Source organism: Equus caballus, chromosome 10 (assembly GCF_041296265.1).
Source record: "Equus caballus isolate H_3958 breed thoroughbred chromosome 10, TB-T2T, whole genome shotgun sequence".
Taxonomy (NCBI): domain Eukaryota; kingdom Metazoa; phylum Chordata; class Mammalia; order Perissodactyla; family Equidae; genus Equus; species Equus caballus.
In genome coordinates, this window is record NC_091693.1 from 16,743,988 (window position 1) to 16,760,156 (window position 16,169).

At 53.9% G+C, this 16,169-nt stretch overlaps 1 protein-coding gene across 1 annotated transcript; it reads right to left on the minus strand.

Moving 5' to 3' along the window:
• Nucleotides 1-7,311: 7,311 nt before the first annotated feature.
• NANOS2 (nanos C2HC-type zinc finger 2) lies at nucleotides 7,312-7,728 on the minus strand. The gene has a single exon (XM_070223046.1). It carries the CDS (start codon nucleotides 7,726-7,728, stop codon nucleotides 7,312-7,314), a length of 417 nt encoding a protein of 138 aa, XP_070079147.1.
• Between the last annotated feature and the right edge of the window lie 8,441 nt (nucleotides 7,729-16,169).

Below are 16,169 nucleotides of genomic sequence, written 5' to 3' on the forward strand. Positions count from 1 at the left end.
TGGTGTCAGGAACATACGAACGTTTTCTTCCAGTTCCATATGTTGTCTTAGTAGAGGAGCAAGCGGGTCAAGGGCGAGGGGAGGTGCTGAGGTTAGGGGAGAGCGAGAAGAGGGCATGAAATAGGGATTGATGGCCAAGGAAGTGTAGACAGTAGAACCAATCACTTGAGGTTATTGGATTTGAAATTGAAACGAGATGAGTTCCCGTGGCTGTGTGTTTTTCTCTGGCCACATTGTTTTCTGAGTGGGTGCAGGTGCAGAGTGGGTGGCAAGGTGACTGTCCCCAGGGCTGAGTTTCGATGAGCTCCCACCCTGTGCCCCTTGAGGAGTCAGGGTCCAGGAGTCAGGGGCAGCCCATGCAGGCAGGGCCTTATGGGCAACGCTAAGGAGCTTGAGTGGGACCCTATGGGTTCTGAGCAAGGAAGAACAGGGTCCGATGTGTGCTTTAGAAAGACCCCCTGGCCTTTGTATGGAGGGTAGATGGGAGGGGGCCAGGCTATCGGCCAGAGTCAAGGGAGAAACCCGGGATAGGGGCCAGGAGAGGGTGGGGAGAGTGCACAGGGCAGGGTGGGCGGGAAGAGTGGAAATGAATTGGAAGACATTCGAGAGGCAGAATGTCCAGAGCACGGTGACTGTCAGGCTGGGGATGAGAAGGGAGCCGTCCGGGTGACACCTAGTTCTCTGGCCCGGGTCCCAGTTGGGTATATGGGGTCTGTCAGGATGTGGTGAGTGCAAAGTGCTCAGTGAGTGTTATGGGTTGAATATTGTCCCACCCAAAATTAGTATGTTGAAGTCCTAAGCCCCTAGCACTTCAGAATGTGACCTTAGTTGGAAATAGGGTCATTGCAGATGTAATCAGCGAAGATGAGGTCATACAGGAGTTGGGTGGGCCCTTAATCCATGACGAGTGTCCTTATAAGATGAGGGGAGAGACAGAGGGAAAGACAGAGGCAGAGACTGGGGTGATGCACCACAAGCCAAGGAACGCCTGGGGCCACCAGAAGCTGGAAGAGGCAATGAAGGACCCTCCCCTAGAGCCTTCAGACGGACTGTGGCCCTGCCAACAGCCTGATGGCAGGTTTCTAGCTTCCAGAGCTGTGAGAGAAGGTAGTTCTGTTCGAAGTCACCCAGTATATGGTACTTGGTTGTGGCCGCCCTCAGAAACGAATACACTGGCCCCTGAGGGGAGGCATCCAGAATATGGTTGGCGCCAGGACAGTCTGGGCTGAGGGGGAAGTTGGGTCTGAGTCAGATCCGGAGCTTGTGAGAAGGCTGGAGACAGGGAGCCATTGGCAGAGGTGAGGTGTAGGGATCTCTGCAGGTGTGGGTGCACGGAGGCAGGAGGAGGCACGAGGTCAGAGGGCAAACCCTTTGGGATGGGGGTGAATTAGGGACGGCTTTCTAAACTGTGGGTCCTTACCCATTCATGGGTCCAGAAAAATATTTAGTGGGTTGCAACCAGCAGAAAACAAACAAAATAAAACAGAAGAGGAAAATATGCGTTGCATGTAGTAAGGTAAGTATTGCCTTGAGCAACGTCTGTCCCAGTTATGTATTTTCAGAGGTGGTTGAGACAGACCACAGGATAGTGGAAACAGCTCAGCTCTGGAGCCAGCCTGTCTGGGTTCAAATTCTTCCAGTTACTTGTTACGTAACCTTGGACAGGTTGCTTAACCTCTCTGGGCCTTAGTTTTCCTCTCTAAAATGGGAATTAACCCTGGTCTCTACCTCACTGGTATGTTATGAGTATTAACTGGGTCAATATGTATGAAGTATTTGAGCAGTTTCTGATGTCTACTAATTGCCCTATTAGTATTACTAAGATGATTATTTTGTGAAATTTTTGTTTAAAGTGTGTGTGTGTGTGCATGTTGAATCATGCTGTAAAATGAATTTCTCAGTGTGGGTTGCAGTAAAAAGTGAAAGGAACCAGATCCAGGAGAGGAATTCTCAGCTCTGTTCTTTCAACCTTTCAACTGATTAGATCAGGCCCACCAAATTTATCTAGGATAATCTTCCTTACTTCAAGTCAACTAATTACAGACTTTAATGGCATCTACAAAATACTTTAATAGCAACAGTGGGATTAGTGTTTGAGTGACTGGGGACCATAGCCTCACCAAGTTAACACATCTAATTGACCATCACAACCATAGATGTAATCAATAAATAAGTCATAGAGTGTGTTCAATGGCAGTAAGTGTTGAGGAGGAAAGAGAAGTAGAGCAGGGTAAGTGAGGTCAGGAGTGTGGGGATGGGAAGGCCTCAGAGAGAAGGTGACATTTAAGCAAAGAACTGTAGGAGGTGAGAGAGTGAGCCACGTGAGTATCTGGACTGAGAGCAATCTGAGTAGGGGGAAGGGTAAGTGCAAAGGCCCTGAGGCATCAATGCTCTTAGAAGTTCAAGGAACACGTGAGGAGAGGCTGGGAGAAGAGATCAGAGAGAGGCCACAACAACTTTGGCTTCTACTCTGACACAGGAGGGCTCTGAGCCGAGGAGGGACATGAGCTGACTTGTGTTTTAATGGGATCCCTTTTGTCGGAGTTTGAAAACATACCCTAGGTGGTCAAGAGCAGAGGCAGGGCGACCAGCGAAGAGGCGGCTGCAATAGTCCTGGTGAGAGGTGGGGATGGAGATCACGCAGTGGTGGGCCGGGGAGAGATGGTCAGACTCTGGATGTATTTTGAGGGTCGAGCTGACAGGATTTCTGATGGGCGTGCGATTTCCATTGTGGACACGATGAGACATCCAGTGGGTATTTCATAGGCAGTGGTACGGGGTGAGAGTGGAGTCTGGGAGAAAGGCTCGCATTCATCAGAATGACTGAAAGAGGGGGACGGAGGGAGGGAGGAAAGAGGGGAGAAGGAAGAAAGAAAGGATAAAGGAAGGAAGGAAGGAGACAAATTGAAAGATGCATAAAAAGAGACACAGAAAAATAAACCAGAAAGTGGTCTCTCAACATGCTCAATACGGATTAAAAATAAGAAGCCTTTAGTTCGTGGAGTTACCTTTCCCCTCCTTTGTATACGATTCTCCAGAATGGCCCGGATTCTGGTCAGCATTGGAAATCCACTTTAGCCTATAGTTGCAGCTCACCAGGACCCTGGACCCCGCAGGCGCACAAATTCAGTTTCCGAGCCCCATGAAATGGTAGGCACCTGTGACCGCGGTGGGAACGTGAGGGTCAGGGGTCAGCCTTAGGCTTGTACATTTCAGGGCATAACCGGAAGTCTGGGGGGTTCTAGGTCGATCTATAACTGACCTGATTTTCCTTCCCGGGTCCCAAGTGGGTGTGGAACTGCCCCTCCCCGTCTATGCCCAAAGTGGTGCTGAGGGAGGAGGTCGTTCTCCAGCGTTCCCTCCTATGCGTGGAGTGCGGCCGATGTGTCGTCCTCTGCTCTGTTCTAGAAGGCTCAGAGTGGGCTCACCAGGCCCCTGAGCAGGCCGGGCCCACTCTGCCCCCTGTGGGCCTGCCCTGAGCCCAGGACGCTGCCCTGTGTCTCCATCCACCTGGCTCCCTTGTCTCTGTGTTCGTGGGAGGTCCCACAGGGGATGGGGGTGTGGCTGGAGTGTGCCCAGCCCTCGTGCCTCCTCCTGCCTCGGTGCACCCACACCTGCAGAGCTCCCTACACCTCACCTCTGCCAGTGGCTCCCTGTCTCCAGCCTTCTCACGAGCTCCGGATCTGATTCAGACCCAACTCCCCTCTCAGCCCGGAATCCCCTAGCGCCAACCATATTCTGGATGCCTCCCCTCAGGGCCCAGTGTATTCGTTTCTGAGGGCGGCCACAACCAAGTACCATAAACGGGGTGGTTTCAAACAACAGAACTACCTTCTCTCACAGCTCTGGAAGCTAGAAATCTGCCATCAGGCTGTTGGCAGGGCCACAGTCCGTCTGAAGGCTCTAGGGGAGGGTCCTTCCTTGCCTCTTCCAGCTTCTGGTGGCCCCAGGCGTTCCTTAGCTTGTGGTACCATCACCCCAGTCTCTGCCTCTGTCTTCACAGAGCTGTCTTCCCCTGTGTGTCTCTCTCCTCTTCTTACAAGGACACAGTCATGGAATAAGGGCCCACCCCCTCCTGGATGACCTCATCTTAGCTAGTTACATCTGCCATGACCCTGTTTCCAGCTAGGACCACATTCGGAAGTGCTGGGCGTTAGGACTTCAGTATATCTTTTGGGGGGACACCATTTGACCCATAACACCCACTGAGTGGCTTACACTTGCCATATCCTAACGGACCCCATATACCCAACTGGGACCTGGGCCAGACACCTGGGTGTCACCTAGACAGCTCCCTTCCCTTGGGCGTCCCGGGGAGGCAGCCAGGATGCTGCGTCTCCGTGAAGAGTGTGGGCTGAGTGGGGCGTTGGTCTAAGGCTGGTCTGGAGCTCATGAGAAGGCTGAAGGGAGGCAGCCCTCGGCAGAGGCGTCTGGGATCTGCAGGTGTGAGGCACTGGAGGACATCGAGGTCAGGGGACATTGTTCCTTCGGCTCCTTTAGTGTCCTCAGCTCCCGTCAGCTACACTGCTGTGTAATCATCTGTTGAAGAAATGGCTTAGTTCATTAAAAAAGAAAAACGGAACTTGACAACCACTAATTGTCTGTCTCCAGCCCGCTCCTCGGAGCCTCAGACCCAGGTGTCCAGCAGCCTCTTGGATGCTTCCCCTCGGGTGTCTCCAGGCACTTCGCGTCCTCCATACCCCAGACCGACCTCACCATCTTCCCCGCTCCCTTCTCCAGGTCTCGAGGATGCCCCCTCCAGCCGTCCTGATTCCCCTGAATCCTGAGGAGACCACCCCTTGTTGGTTTCTAGAACTGCTGCCCGCACTTTGCCAGAGTCGGTCCCTTTATGAAACTATCAAACTGTCCCCTATCTCCCCCATTTGAGAGGCCATCAGCTTCCTGCCCGATGCAGCACCCTCTTCCTCCAGAGCACCCCTGTGCCGGGCTCAACATCACAGGGGCGCTGGCGTTGGGGCGTCCCTTTTTCCTATTGTTTGATTTAACTTGGGGGTCTCTATTATGGGCAGAGCTGTGTTTTTGGATAAGGACCTGTGAGCAGAGGAAGAGTTAAGGAACCGGGGTCCTGGGGCCAGCCGGGTGGCGCAGTGGTTAAGTTCACATGTTCCGCTTTGGCAGCCTCGGGTTTGCTGGTTCGGATCCCGGGTGTGGACCTACGCACCGCTTGGCAAGCCATGCTGTGGCAGGCATCCCACATATAAAGTAGAGGAAGATGGGCACAGATGTTAGCTCAGGGCCAGTCTTCCTCAGCAAAAAGAGGAGGATTGGCAGCAGATGTTAGCTCAAGGCTAATCTTCCTGGAAAAAAAAAAAATTAACCGGAGTCTTTGGTTCTCTGTGCGACTAGCACACGGGTTGGGGGAGGCCATGGTGGATTTCAGAGTCTGAGAATGCACCATGAAGGTCAAATTCCCACCGGGGTCTGCGAGATTCTGGACTCTCTGCCCACCTCTTAGCCTCTCTGATCATGTCTCTTCCTCAGCCAGCCTCTAGCTTATCGGATTGAATGCACCAGATTCCATCCCACCCCAGGGCCTTTGAACGGGCTGTCTCCTCTGCCTGGAATGCTCTTTCCCCGGATGTTCTCTGCTTTCCTCAGTTCATTTGGACCCTGCCCCAGTGTCGCCTCCACAGAAAGGCCTTCCCTGACCACCTTGTATAAAACAGCCTCTCCTTCACTCCCCATCCCTTACCCTCCCTTCTCTTCCTTCCTAGCACTTATGGCCCACCTGACGTTATATTATATATTGATTGATTGTCAGCTCCCTGAGGGCAGGGCTCTTGTCTGCTCTGCTGACCGCTGTGCCCTGCAGTACCTAGAACACTGCCTGGCTCCATAAATATTTCTGGAACAATGAAATACAAGAAGCCTTGATATCATATGCAATATTTTGTGCATACGTGCGTTTCTCAGGGGCAGCGATTTTTTATCGCCTCCCCAGTGGGGTCCTGGTGCACAAAAGAACCACCATAAGCCGCTCCCGGAAGACTTGTGGTCTACCAGGGAAGGATGGGGGCGCCCCTGGACAGAGCCCGAGGAAGGATGCAGAAAGGGAATCCAAGGTCAAGGTGGAGGCTGGGCCTTGGGGACCAGTCCACAGGTGACCTGTGTCCGGAGGATGTATGGGGTCAGGTCGTGAGAGGTCCTGCCCCACCTGCCGCTTCCCAGGTTTTGGGGCCCTGCGGGCCTTGGCTCCCTCCCCCAGCCTCGGAAGGGGGGCGGGTTCAGCCCGAAGACAGAAACAGACAGGGCGGTTTCAAAGACAACCAGAAACGCTCTTTATTCCCCAGAGCTCAGCCCCCGGGCCCCCAGCCCTGAGCCAAAAACCGAACAACTTAAAATCTGACCGGGGCTCTTCTTGGCCCCTTAAAATAAAATCCAGGCAGGTGCCATTCTTTCCATCCGGGCACTAAACCCGTTGGAGAACGAAAAAAAAAAAAAACCCGGGAGAAATAAAACGCCCCTTTAGCAAACGATGGTGATTTGGGGGGTGGGTGGGAGGTGGCGAGAGACGCCCAGCCCTCTCGCTGGGGGAGTGATTTGCGGTTGGGGGGCAGGAGCGCCGGGAAACGGGATAACAACCAGGGGGAGTGGAAGGGTGTCGGTTACCCCACCCCCGGAGAAGCCTGTGCAGACCTGGTGCCCCTGCCCTGCGCCCCCGCCCTCCCCCAGCTCCTGAGGGGTGGGCTGCTGAGAGCAGGGAGCAACTGTCTAGCCGATCCAGCCGGTTCCACGATGACACCAGGGGTCTACAGGTGGCTGAAGAAGGTGGACAGGCGGGTCTGGAGGCTGAATCCCATCGTGAAGGTCTTGGGCTGGTGGGTCCATGCCAGCCTGGTACACTCTCTCCAAATTCTGAGGGCTGGCCTGGGAGAGCACCGTGGGGTCCCCGAGGTCCAAGGATCCAAGAATACCATGTGGAATGGAATCCGGGGGCTGAGAAGTCAGAGCGGGCAGGGCTGGCTCACCAGCAGGCCCCCCAAAGGACTGAAGATCCAGGCTGTGGCCCAGAAGGAGCCACGGGGCTGTGCCATGCAAGCGGCAGGGTCCTGCTGCTCCGAGAATCCACAGACACCCCCAGGACGGAGCCCCAAGGGCTGAGAGATCCCAGGGGGCAGTGCTGGCCTGGGTCCCCAGCAGCCTCGATTGTTTCCGGATCCAGCGGGGACAGAGTTCTGGCGAACAGAGGTTCCAAAGTGCTGAGTGAGTCCGGGGGGGGGTGGGTGCAGGGACTTGGTGGGGACCGAACCAGGGGGGTTGGAGGAATGGGGGGTGGGCACCCCACGGTCCTCAGCGCTTGACCTTGCGGCCGGCCGAATTGCGCCCAGTGCGACGGTAGAGCGACTGCTGGCCACCGTTGAGCGGGCAGTACTTGAGCGTGTGGGCCTGGCCGCCGGTGGCCCCGCACAGCGGACACACGTAGTGCCGGAGGATGGGACACACCACCACGCCCTCCGGGGTCTTCAGCTGGTGTGAGGAGTAGACGTGGCGTGACTCCCCGTTGTGCTTGCAGAAGTTGCACAGGGTGGCCAGGCCCCTGCCGGCCCCCGGCCCTCCCAGCCCCTGATCCTGCCCCAGCGGGGGCTCCGGTCTTGACTCCCCAGTCCCTTGGGCCTCTGGCCTTTGCCCCCGACTCTGGATCAGTGCCAACACCACTTGGCTCAGGTTGAAATAGTCCTTCCACATGTCGAAGGGTGGCAGCTGCATGGCACCCAGGTGGGGTTGGTGCTGGGTGGCTGGAGAGAGGCTGGGGACCAGCAGGCAGGAGCAGCAGACGCTTTTCTGGAGCAGAGAGGAGCTGCAGCCCCCCTTTTATACTCCCCAAAGACCCTTCCAAGCAAAGGTGGAGCTTAGGATTTAAAGGGCCCACTCCCTACCCATGATCCCCAACTGACTTTAATCTCCCACGGAGACCTGGAAGGACGTCATCGCCCTTGTCGCTGGGCCCTGCTCTGCCTCCACTGTGCTCTGTGACCTCTGGAAAGGCCCTTCCCCTCCCTGGGCCTCAGTTTCCCTATCCATTCAATAAGGCTCCACATAGGCGAATGCCTGCGCCCCCATCCTCCCGCACTGCAAGGCCAGGGGCCTGCTCTCTCCCTACACCCCAGAGCCGCTCCAAATAATAATAACAGCCCCTTCCTCCGAGCTGGATGCCGTGCTGCACGATTACCTTCACGATCTGATTTAATCCTCCCCAAAACTCCATGTGGAAAACACAGTTATGACCCCCGTTTTATAGGTGAGCACTGGAAGCTCAGAGAGGGAACCTCATTGGCCCAGAGTCACATAGCATGCCAGTGGCAAAGCTGGGGCCCTAGCCCAGATCTGTGGGACTCCAAAGCTAGAGCTCCTCCCTCCCTCTTTTGGATGAAAACCTAAATTTTCATCACACCCTGAACTAGGAGCCACTTATTCAACAAATATTTATTAAGTGCATCCTACCATGTTCGATGTTTTATCCACACAATCTCTTTGAACCCCATCATCTCTCAAGGAGGTGGGCACCATCATTTCTATTTTATGGAGAAGGGTATGAGGCTCAGAGAGGTTAAGGAATGTACTCAAGGTCACACAGTAGGGAAATGGCAGAGTTGGGATTTGCACGCAGGTCCGGCTCCGGATTCACGGGGAGTTGATCTTAGAAGCAACAGAGGACCATGGCAGGGCACAGTCTCACTCAGAACGCCCTGCCTTGGCCCCGCACATTGTCCCCAGTCCTTCCCGACCTTTGGGACCACGCAAAAACCTTGCCTCCTGCCCATGCCACCTCCAGGAATTCTTCCTCCACCAACGATCTCCATTGGGCCCCTTGGTCACTCAACACACGGTCACTGAGGTCCCTTGCATTGGGTACTGGAACCTCAGTGGCGACCACAGCTACCTTGTGCCTGTTTCGTAAGCGACCAGTCCAGCGGGGTGACAGCCAGCAAAGGAGAAAACAATAGACCAAAAAGACCCACCTACACAGAGACAGGGAGGCTCTGAGCGAGGCTGGGCTGGGGGACGTGACCCGGAAGCTGAGACCACAAAGAAGAATCTTCTGGGGAGAGGAGCACAAGACACCAAGGCCTGAAGTTTTGGGGGACAGCAGGAGGCCGGGCTGGTCAGAATGGAGTGAGAGTCCCGAGACGAAGCCGTCCTGGTGTACGGGGGCTGGATGCCATCAGACTGTGGGGCGCCCTCAGGGGACGTTTTGGAAATGGTGGGGACATTTTGGGTTTGTCACAGCGATTGGAGGTGTGACCGAATTTGGTGGACTGGGACTAGGGACACCAGATGTCTCGACAATCCACGTGACCAAGATACGGTCTTGTTAACTTTCCAGTGTCCCACCCGACACCCAGGATACTAAAGGGGCGTTTCTTTTTTCTTTTCTTTTCTTTTCTTTTTTTTTTTTGGTGAGGAAGATTAGCCCTGAGCTAACATCTGTTGCCAATCTTCCTCTTTTTTTTGCTCGAGGAATATTGTTGCTGAGCTAACGTCTGTGCCAATCTTCTTGTATTTTGTATGTGGGATGCCACCACAGCATGGCCAACGAGTGGAGTAGGTCCATGCCCGGGATCCAAACCTGTGAACCCAGGCCACTGAAGCGGAGCACATGGAATTTGAACCACTTGACCATGGGGCCCCTAAAGGGGCATTTCAAAATATTATATAAAGTAGATGTTGGGTCTCACGGGGTTAAGAACTGGTGATGTACTTGGTCTTTGCTTTCTGAGCCACAGGGAGCCACCAAAGGGCATAAGAGGAGGGACCTATGAGATATTGGTTGTAAGAAGCTCTTCTGGTTGCATTGATTGAACGGGGCAGTGGCACTGTCCCTGTCAACTCATGTTGTCTCCATTTGATCAAGTAGCAAAATCGGAACAAGGCCTGTTGAGAACTCCGTGATGGCAGACAGTGTGTCCTGCCTTCAGAAAGAGCTTAATACGGGGCCAATCTTCCTCAGCAAAAAAAAAAAAAAAAAAAAAAAAAAGCTTCATAAATGCTTATTGAGTGAATGTATTGTCTCTGCGGATGGGCTCATGGTTGGGAGGTGACAGAGGGAGGAATTCATGAATGTCAGAGGAAAGGTCTTCTTACAATGTGATTTTCCAACTTTCTGTGATTTCCTTTGGAAGTAATGATTTGGATCATGGCTTGTTTGATGTCTGTCCTCGCTGGTAATCTGTGAGCCCGGGGAGGTCAGGGCCAGGGCTGTCCTGGTCACTGATGCGAGAGCAGAGCAGGGGATGTTAGCAGGATGAACGAATGGCTGGAGCTAAGCCGTCTCCCCAGACCGTGTAATATTCCCTTGCTCTACATGTCCACAGACTGTCTTTTGCACAGATGATTCCTAAGTCTTGAGTGCTTACCATGTCCGTCACTGCTCAGCTCTGATGCCTCCTCCCCCAGGAAGCCCTCCTGACCCCCAGGCTGGGTCAGCCGACTTCTCTGGGCGACCCCATTCCAGCCGTGCCCACTCTGAGTCATCGCTGACTGGGGACGGGTCTGTCTCTCCCTCTAGATTGTGAGCCCACGAGGGCACGGCTGGGGCTGTTCCCACAAGGCCCCTAGGCACTCATGTCATTTAATCTCCCTCGATTCCTTGACTTAAGTATTATTATTATTCCTGATTTGCAGAGGCAGCAATTCATGTTCACAGAGGTTAGGTGACTTGTCTATGGTCACACAGCCAACAGACAGCCAGAGTTGGGATTCCAACCTGGGTCTGCCTGAGTCCAAAGTCTTTGTCCTTAACCACTGCCCCATCCTGCCTCAATAAACGCCCGTCAACGGAATGAACCAATAAATGAAGGCATCTAGGAGGGACACAAGGTCTCCCGGGTCACCCAGTCTGGCTCACTCTGCTTTCTTATTTTACAGATGTGGAAACAAGGCCTCCAGACAGCAAGGATCTGAGTTTCAGTCTCTTAAAGCCACGATATTCCTGGCCGAGGTCCCTGGGTTCACACACACGCCACGCATTTTCTGGAAACCTATAAGTAAAAGCACATCCATGGTTAGGTGGCGGGCTGTGGCCGGCTCACCTCCCTGAAGAGGTGAGTCAGACTTCTCTGTTGTGACGTTGGGGACACTGAGTCAGGCAGTGGGGTGACTTCAGTGCAACCCTCCCCCCCCCCCCGGGTTTAGGGAGTGGCCAGCATCACGGTCAGCTCTCAGTATCAGCTACAGATTCAAGCCTGGCTCTACCACCTGCTGGCCGAGTGGCTGTGGCTTCTTACTTAACGTCTCTCAGCCTCAGTTTCTTCATCTGTCAAGAGAGGCTGGGCCGGCCCGGTGGTGCAGCGGTTAAATTCGCACGTTCCGCTTTGGCGGCCTGGGGTTCACCGGTTCGGATCCTGGGTGCGGACATGGCACCACTTGGCACACCATGCTGTGGCAGTCATCCCACATATAAAGTAGAGGAAGATGGGCATGGATGTGAGCTCAGGGCCAGTCTTCCTCAGCAAAAAGAGGAGGATTGGCAGCAGATGTTAGCTCAGGGCTGATCTTCCTCAAAAAAAAAAAAAAAAAAAGATGGGATGACGTGGGCTCCTGACTCAGAGTGTGGAGCACAGAGCCTGGCCTGAGGGCTGTGCTTATTGAATGTTAGCTGTGATAATTAAGACCCAATTAGGGCACTAATCTGAAGGGCACTTATTTACTGAGTGCCTCCTTTGGGCCCGCAGCATGCTCAGGGCTCTGCCTGTGTGTCGTCTCTGTGAATGCCTCCAGACCCTGTGAAATACGGTCTATTCAGAGTCTTACAGATGAGCAGTGGGAGGCTGAGAGAGGCCGAGGGGCTTGTCCGCGGTCATGTGGACAGTGAGTGGTAGCCTGGAGCCGAACAAGGGCTGTCTGACCCGGACCCAGGACATCCTCCCGCCCCCTGTGAAAGCCTGCCAGAGTGGGGAACAGAAAGCAGGGGAGCGTGGAGGGACATGCCAGGTGTGGGGACAGAGAGGGACGGGAAACCAGGAAGGATGAGCCGTCTGAGCCACATCGGTTTTCACAGGGAGAACAGAGGAGACCTGTCGGCCATCGATGGACATTCTTGAAGGCAGAAGAGACAGGGGTCTGGCTGCATGGAGAGCCAGCCTCCCGGAGGGGGGACCCGGGGCCAGTGTGGGGGTCCCTGCATTGCGTGGCTTCCACGGAGTGACAGCTGAGACCTTTAGCTCTGGAGGTGAGTGCCCCGTGTGCAGCAGGGGACCCAGCGCCCGTCCTGCCGCCGTGGCATCTGCGGGATGGGTGGGCGTGACCGAGGGGAGGCGGGGGTTTCGAGGGGCCGTGACTGCCCTTAACAATCACACGTAGTGTTCGGGAACCCTCAGATTCTGTTACTCCAGAGTCTGTTTTATTATCACTATGATGTATTTTTCCCCACACTTGTTTTCTTCTAGGACTCTGTTACTGGGGCTACGGCTGCCCTTCCTGCACCCCCCCCCCCCCATGGTGTTTAATTGGACGGATCACTGAAGGAGGACCCTCTTCCGATGAGCCTTCTTCCCCGGGGTGGTTGAGGCTGTGGACTCGGGGAAAGTCTCCCAGGATACTGATGAGAAATTCATCAGCCGCGTGTTTACTGGATCACGACCCCGACCCCCACCCCCACCCGGGGCCAGACCCCTCTGCTGCCCTGCCTCCTCCGCTGCCCTGCCTCCTCCGCTGCCCTGTTTACTTGTGAATTTCCCCCTCAGCCTGACGCCGGGCAGAAAACAGCTCCTGGGGGGTCCCTGGAGGGCTGGGGAAGGGCAAGGGCGAGTGAGGGGGAGAGAAACCCTGAGAGGGAGCGGGAGAGACACAGAGAGAGGCGGCATGGGCTCCCAGAGGGACTGAGGGACACACTTGTGCAGAGATCAAGAGAGGAGCGATGAAGACCAGGGACAGAGAGACCCCCCGCCCCCCCGCCCCCAGGACCGAGGAGGTCACGATCATTGTCCTTCCCGTCTCTGTTTGTTGGGTGCTGGCCTGTGTGAGGATCTCATGAAACCCTCACGACAACCTGATGAGGTTGTCCCCATTTGACAGAGCAGGAAACTGAGGCCCAGCGAGGTGACACCTCTCGTGGATGTCATCCAGTTAGACTCGATTCAAATCCAGTTCTGCAGAGAGAGGAGAGGGACCCGCTCACAACCGTCGAAGGAGACAGAGGCTCCAGGAGAGAGAGATGGAAATGAGAACCAAAACAAGAATAACACGATACTTAGCGTGATGGTTCAGAGAGTGGCCGCCGCAGCCAGAGAAAATCACACAGGGTGAAATCTTGGCGCTGCCACTTCCAGCTGTGTGACTCTGAGCAAGTGATGTCACCTCTCTGGGCCTCTGTTTCTTCCTTGTCACAAAAAAAGGAGATCATTACAGACCCTCTGCTATGGCGCTGTTTTGAGGATGACAGCTGACAACACAGGTAGGGTCATTAGAATAGGTTCATAGTGAGCTTTAGCTAGGATTTTTAATTTTTTTCTTTTTTGGTGAGGAAGATTAGCCCTGAACTAACGTCTGCTACCAATCCTCCTCTTTTTGCCTAGGAAGACTTTCTGTGAGCTGACATCTGTGCCCATCTTCCTCTACTTTATATGTGGGACGCTTACCACAGCATAGCTTGATGAGTGGTACGTAGGTCCGCGTCCAGGATCTGAACCGGTGAAGCCAGGCTGCCAAAGTGGAGCACACGGACCTTTAACCACTCGGCCATGGGGCCGGCCCCTAGGATTTTTAATTTTATTCCTTCATTAAAGGATTCGTGGGAGAGTACTAGGCAGAGAGATGGAGACTGCGGGGCACAGATGGATGGAAGAATATTTGCTCAATCAGTCAACAAATATTTACTGAAGATGTGACATGTGTCTGGCAATGTTCTAGGTGCCGAAGAGACAGTGATAAATAAAATATACGAAAATCCCTGCCCTCACGCAGCTGAAATTTTAGGCAGATGGAAAATAAGATGGACAAATGAAATACAGTATGTCAGGTAGGGCTATGCACTATAGAGAAAGAAATTAATGGGGTAGGAACATAGAGAGCAATCAGCGAAGGCCTCTCGGAGGAGGTGACATTTGAGAAAAATCATAAAGGAGGTGAGAGAGGGAGCCTTGTAGATAGGTGGAGGAAGGGTCCCAGACAGAGGGAAGAGCCAGTGCAAAGGCCCTGAGGTCGGAGTGACGCTGGTGTGTTCAAGGAACATCATGGCTTGAGTAGATTGAGAAGGAGAGCGGGAGGAGGTGAGAGGTAATGGAGGTGAGAGTGAATGCAGGACCCTGTGGGCCACTGTAGGGACTCTGGCTTGTGCTCTGAGTGAGGTGGGAGCCAAAGGACGGTTCTGAGCAGAGGAGGGGTGTGACTTGACTCAAGATCTAATGGTGTCCCTCTGGCTGCTGGGTGGGGGAAAGACTGTGGCAGTTGAGGGCAGAAGCCAGGAGCCCAGTATGGTCCCTGCGTGAGGCGATGGGGCTGGGCAGGGGGTGGGCAGAGAGGAAGTGGAGAACAGTGATTGGATGTTGAATATTACCTAGCAGCAGAGATTTCTAAAATGTAAATCAGATCGTGTCACTCCTGCTTAAAACCTTCTCTGATTCTCCGTGAGCCTCAGAATAAGGTCCAAAAACATAGCCACGGCCTCCAGGTCCCTAACTGCTGCATCCACACTCCCCGTCATCCCCACTGGGATCTCTCCAACCTCATCTCCTATCACCCTCTCCTGAATCTCTCACTCCTCTCTAGCCATCCAGGCCTCCTTTCTGACCCTCGAATGTGCCCCGGGGCCTTTGCACTTGCCGTTTCCCCTTCCCTGAACTTCCCTTCTCTCTGATTTTTTTTTTGTAAGGCTGGCTCCTTAGGAGGATCCAGGTGTTGGCCCAAGCCCAGATCAGCCTTCCATGGCCATGCTCTCCATGGAGCTCACTCCCGCACCCCAGTCCTCTCTGCCTCGCCCTTGTTTATTTCCTTGTTCTGTAATTACCCTGTTTGTGCACCAGCTTACTGACCACGAGCCTCCCGGGGCCGTGCCCGGCTAACATCTCTGCTGTATTCCCAGGCTTGGCCCGTCATGAAGGGTAATGCTGTGTCAGTGAAGGCAATGGATCCTCGCAGTTCCCCAGAGCCAGCGTCTTCACCGAGAGTCCGCACGATGGAGCAGGAGCTCCAGAGTCACAGGTTTGAATCCCGGCTCTTCTCCTTATTGTGAGCGCTGTGCCAAGTTCTTCAACCTGGCTGTGCCTCCAACAGGAAAAAGAAAGGCACCCACCTTTTAGAGATGTTATGAGGATTAAAGGAGCTAACAGGGGCTGGCCTGGTTGCATAGTGGTTAAGTTCATGTGCTCCTGTGCTGGTAGCCCAGGTTTTCAGGTTCAGATCCCTGGTGTGGATCCAGCACTGCTGGTCAAGCCATGCTGTGGTGGCGCCCCACATAAAATAGAGGAAGATTGGCATGAATGCTAGCTCAGGGCCAATCTTCCTCACCAAAAAAAAAAAAACAACGGAGTTAGGCACTTAGAACAGTGTCTGACAATTAGCAGGTACTCAACAAATATTAGCAATTATTTAGATATTTATATTTTTTTCTCAAGGAGTGAGGAGGATTGACAGCAAATATACAGACTTCAGAAACTCGAGGAAGCCTGGGCTCTAGGATCATGTGTGTGTTTGAATAAAACCCCGTGCAGCGGTACTGTTATTCAGCCCATTTTCCAGGGGAAGGAACTGAGGCTCAGGGAGAGAAGGTTGGTGAGCCCAGAGTCAAGGGAGAGCCCAAGTCTGTTGGTCTGACTCTGTCATCGCTGCTCTGGAATGGTCCCACCAGGCTCCCTCATGGAACAGACACACACACGACACACTCGTGATTCTCATGTGCCAAGGGCAGTGCTGGGCCTTCTCAGTCACCACTGGGTCCCCAGTGTGGCCCAGTATAGAGCCTGGTAACTCCCACTCAACCATCAGAGAGCACAGAGTAGGTAACTGTTTGTTGAATGAATGTATGAATGCCAAGCTAAGGACTTTGTACTGTGTGCTAAGAAGGGCACTGGGGAGCCAAGGAAGGTTCGTAAGCAGGAGAGGGCCATGGGCACACCTGAGCTTTAGAAAACACTCAGGGCTTCCTCTCCATTCTGGGTCATTGCATATACTACTCCCCCTGCTTGAAGCATTCCTACTCACTAACTCCTACT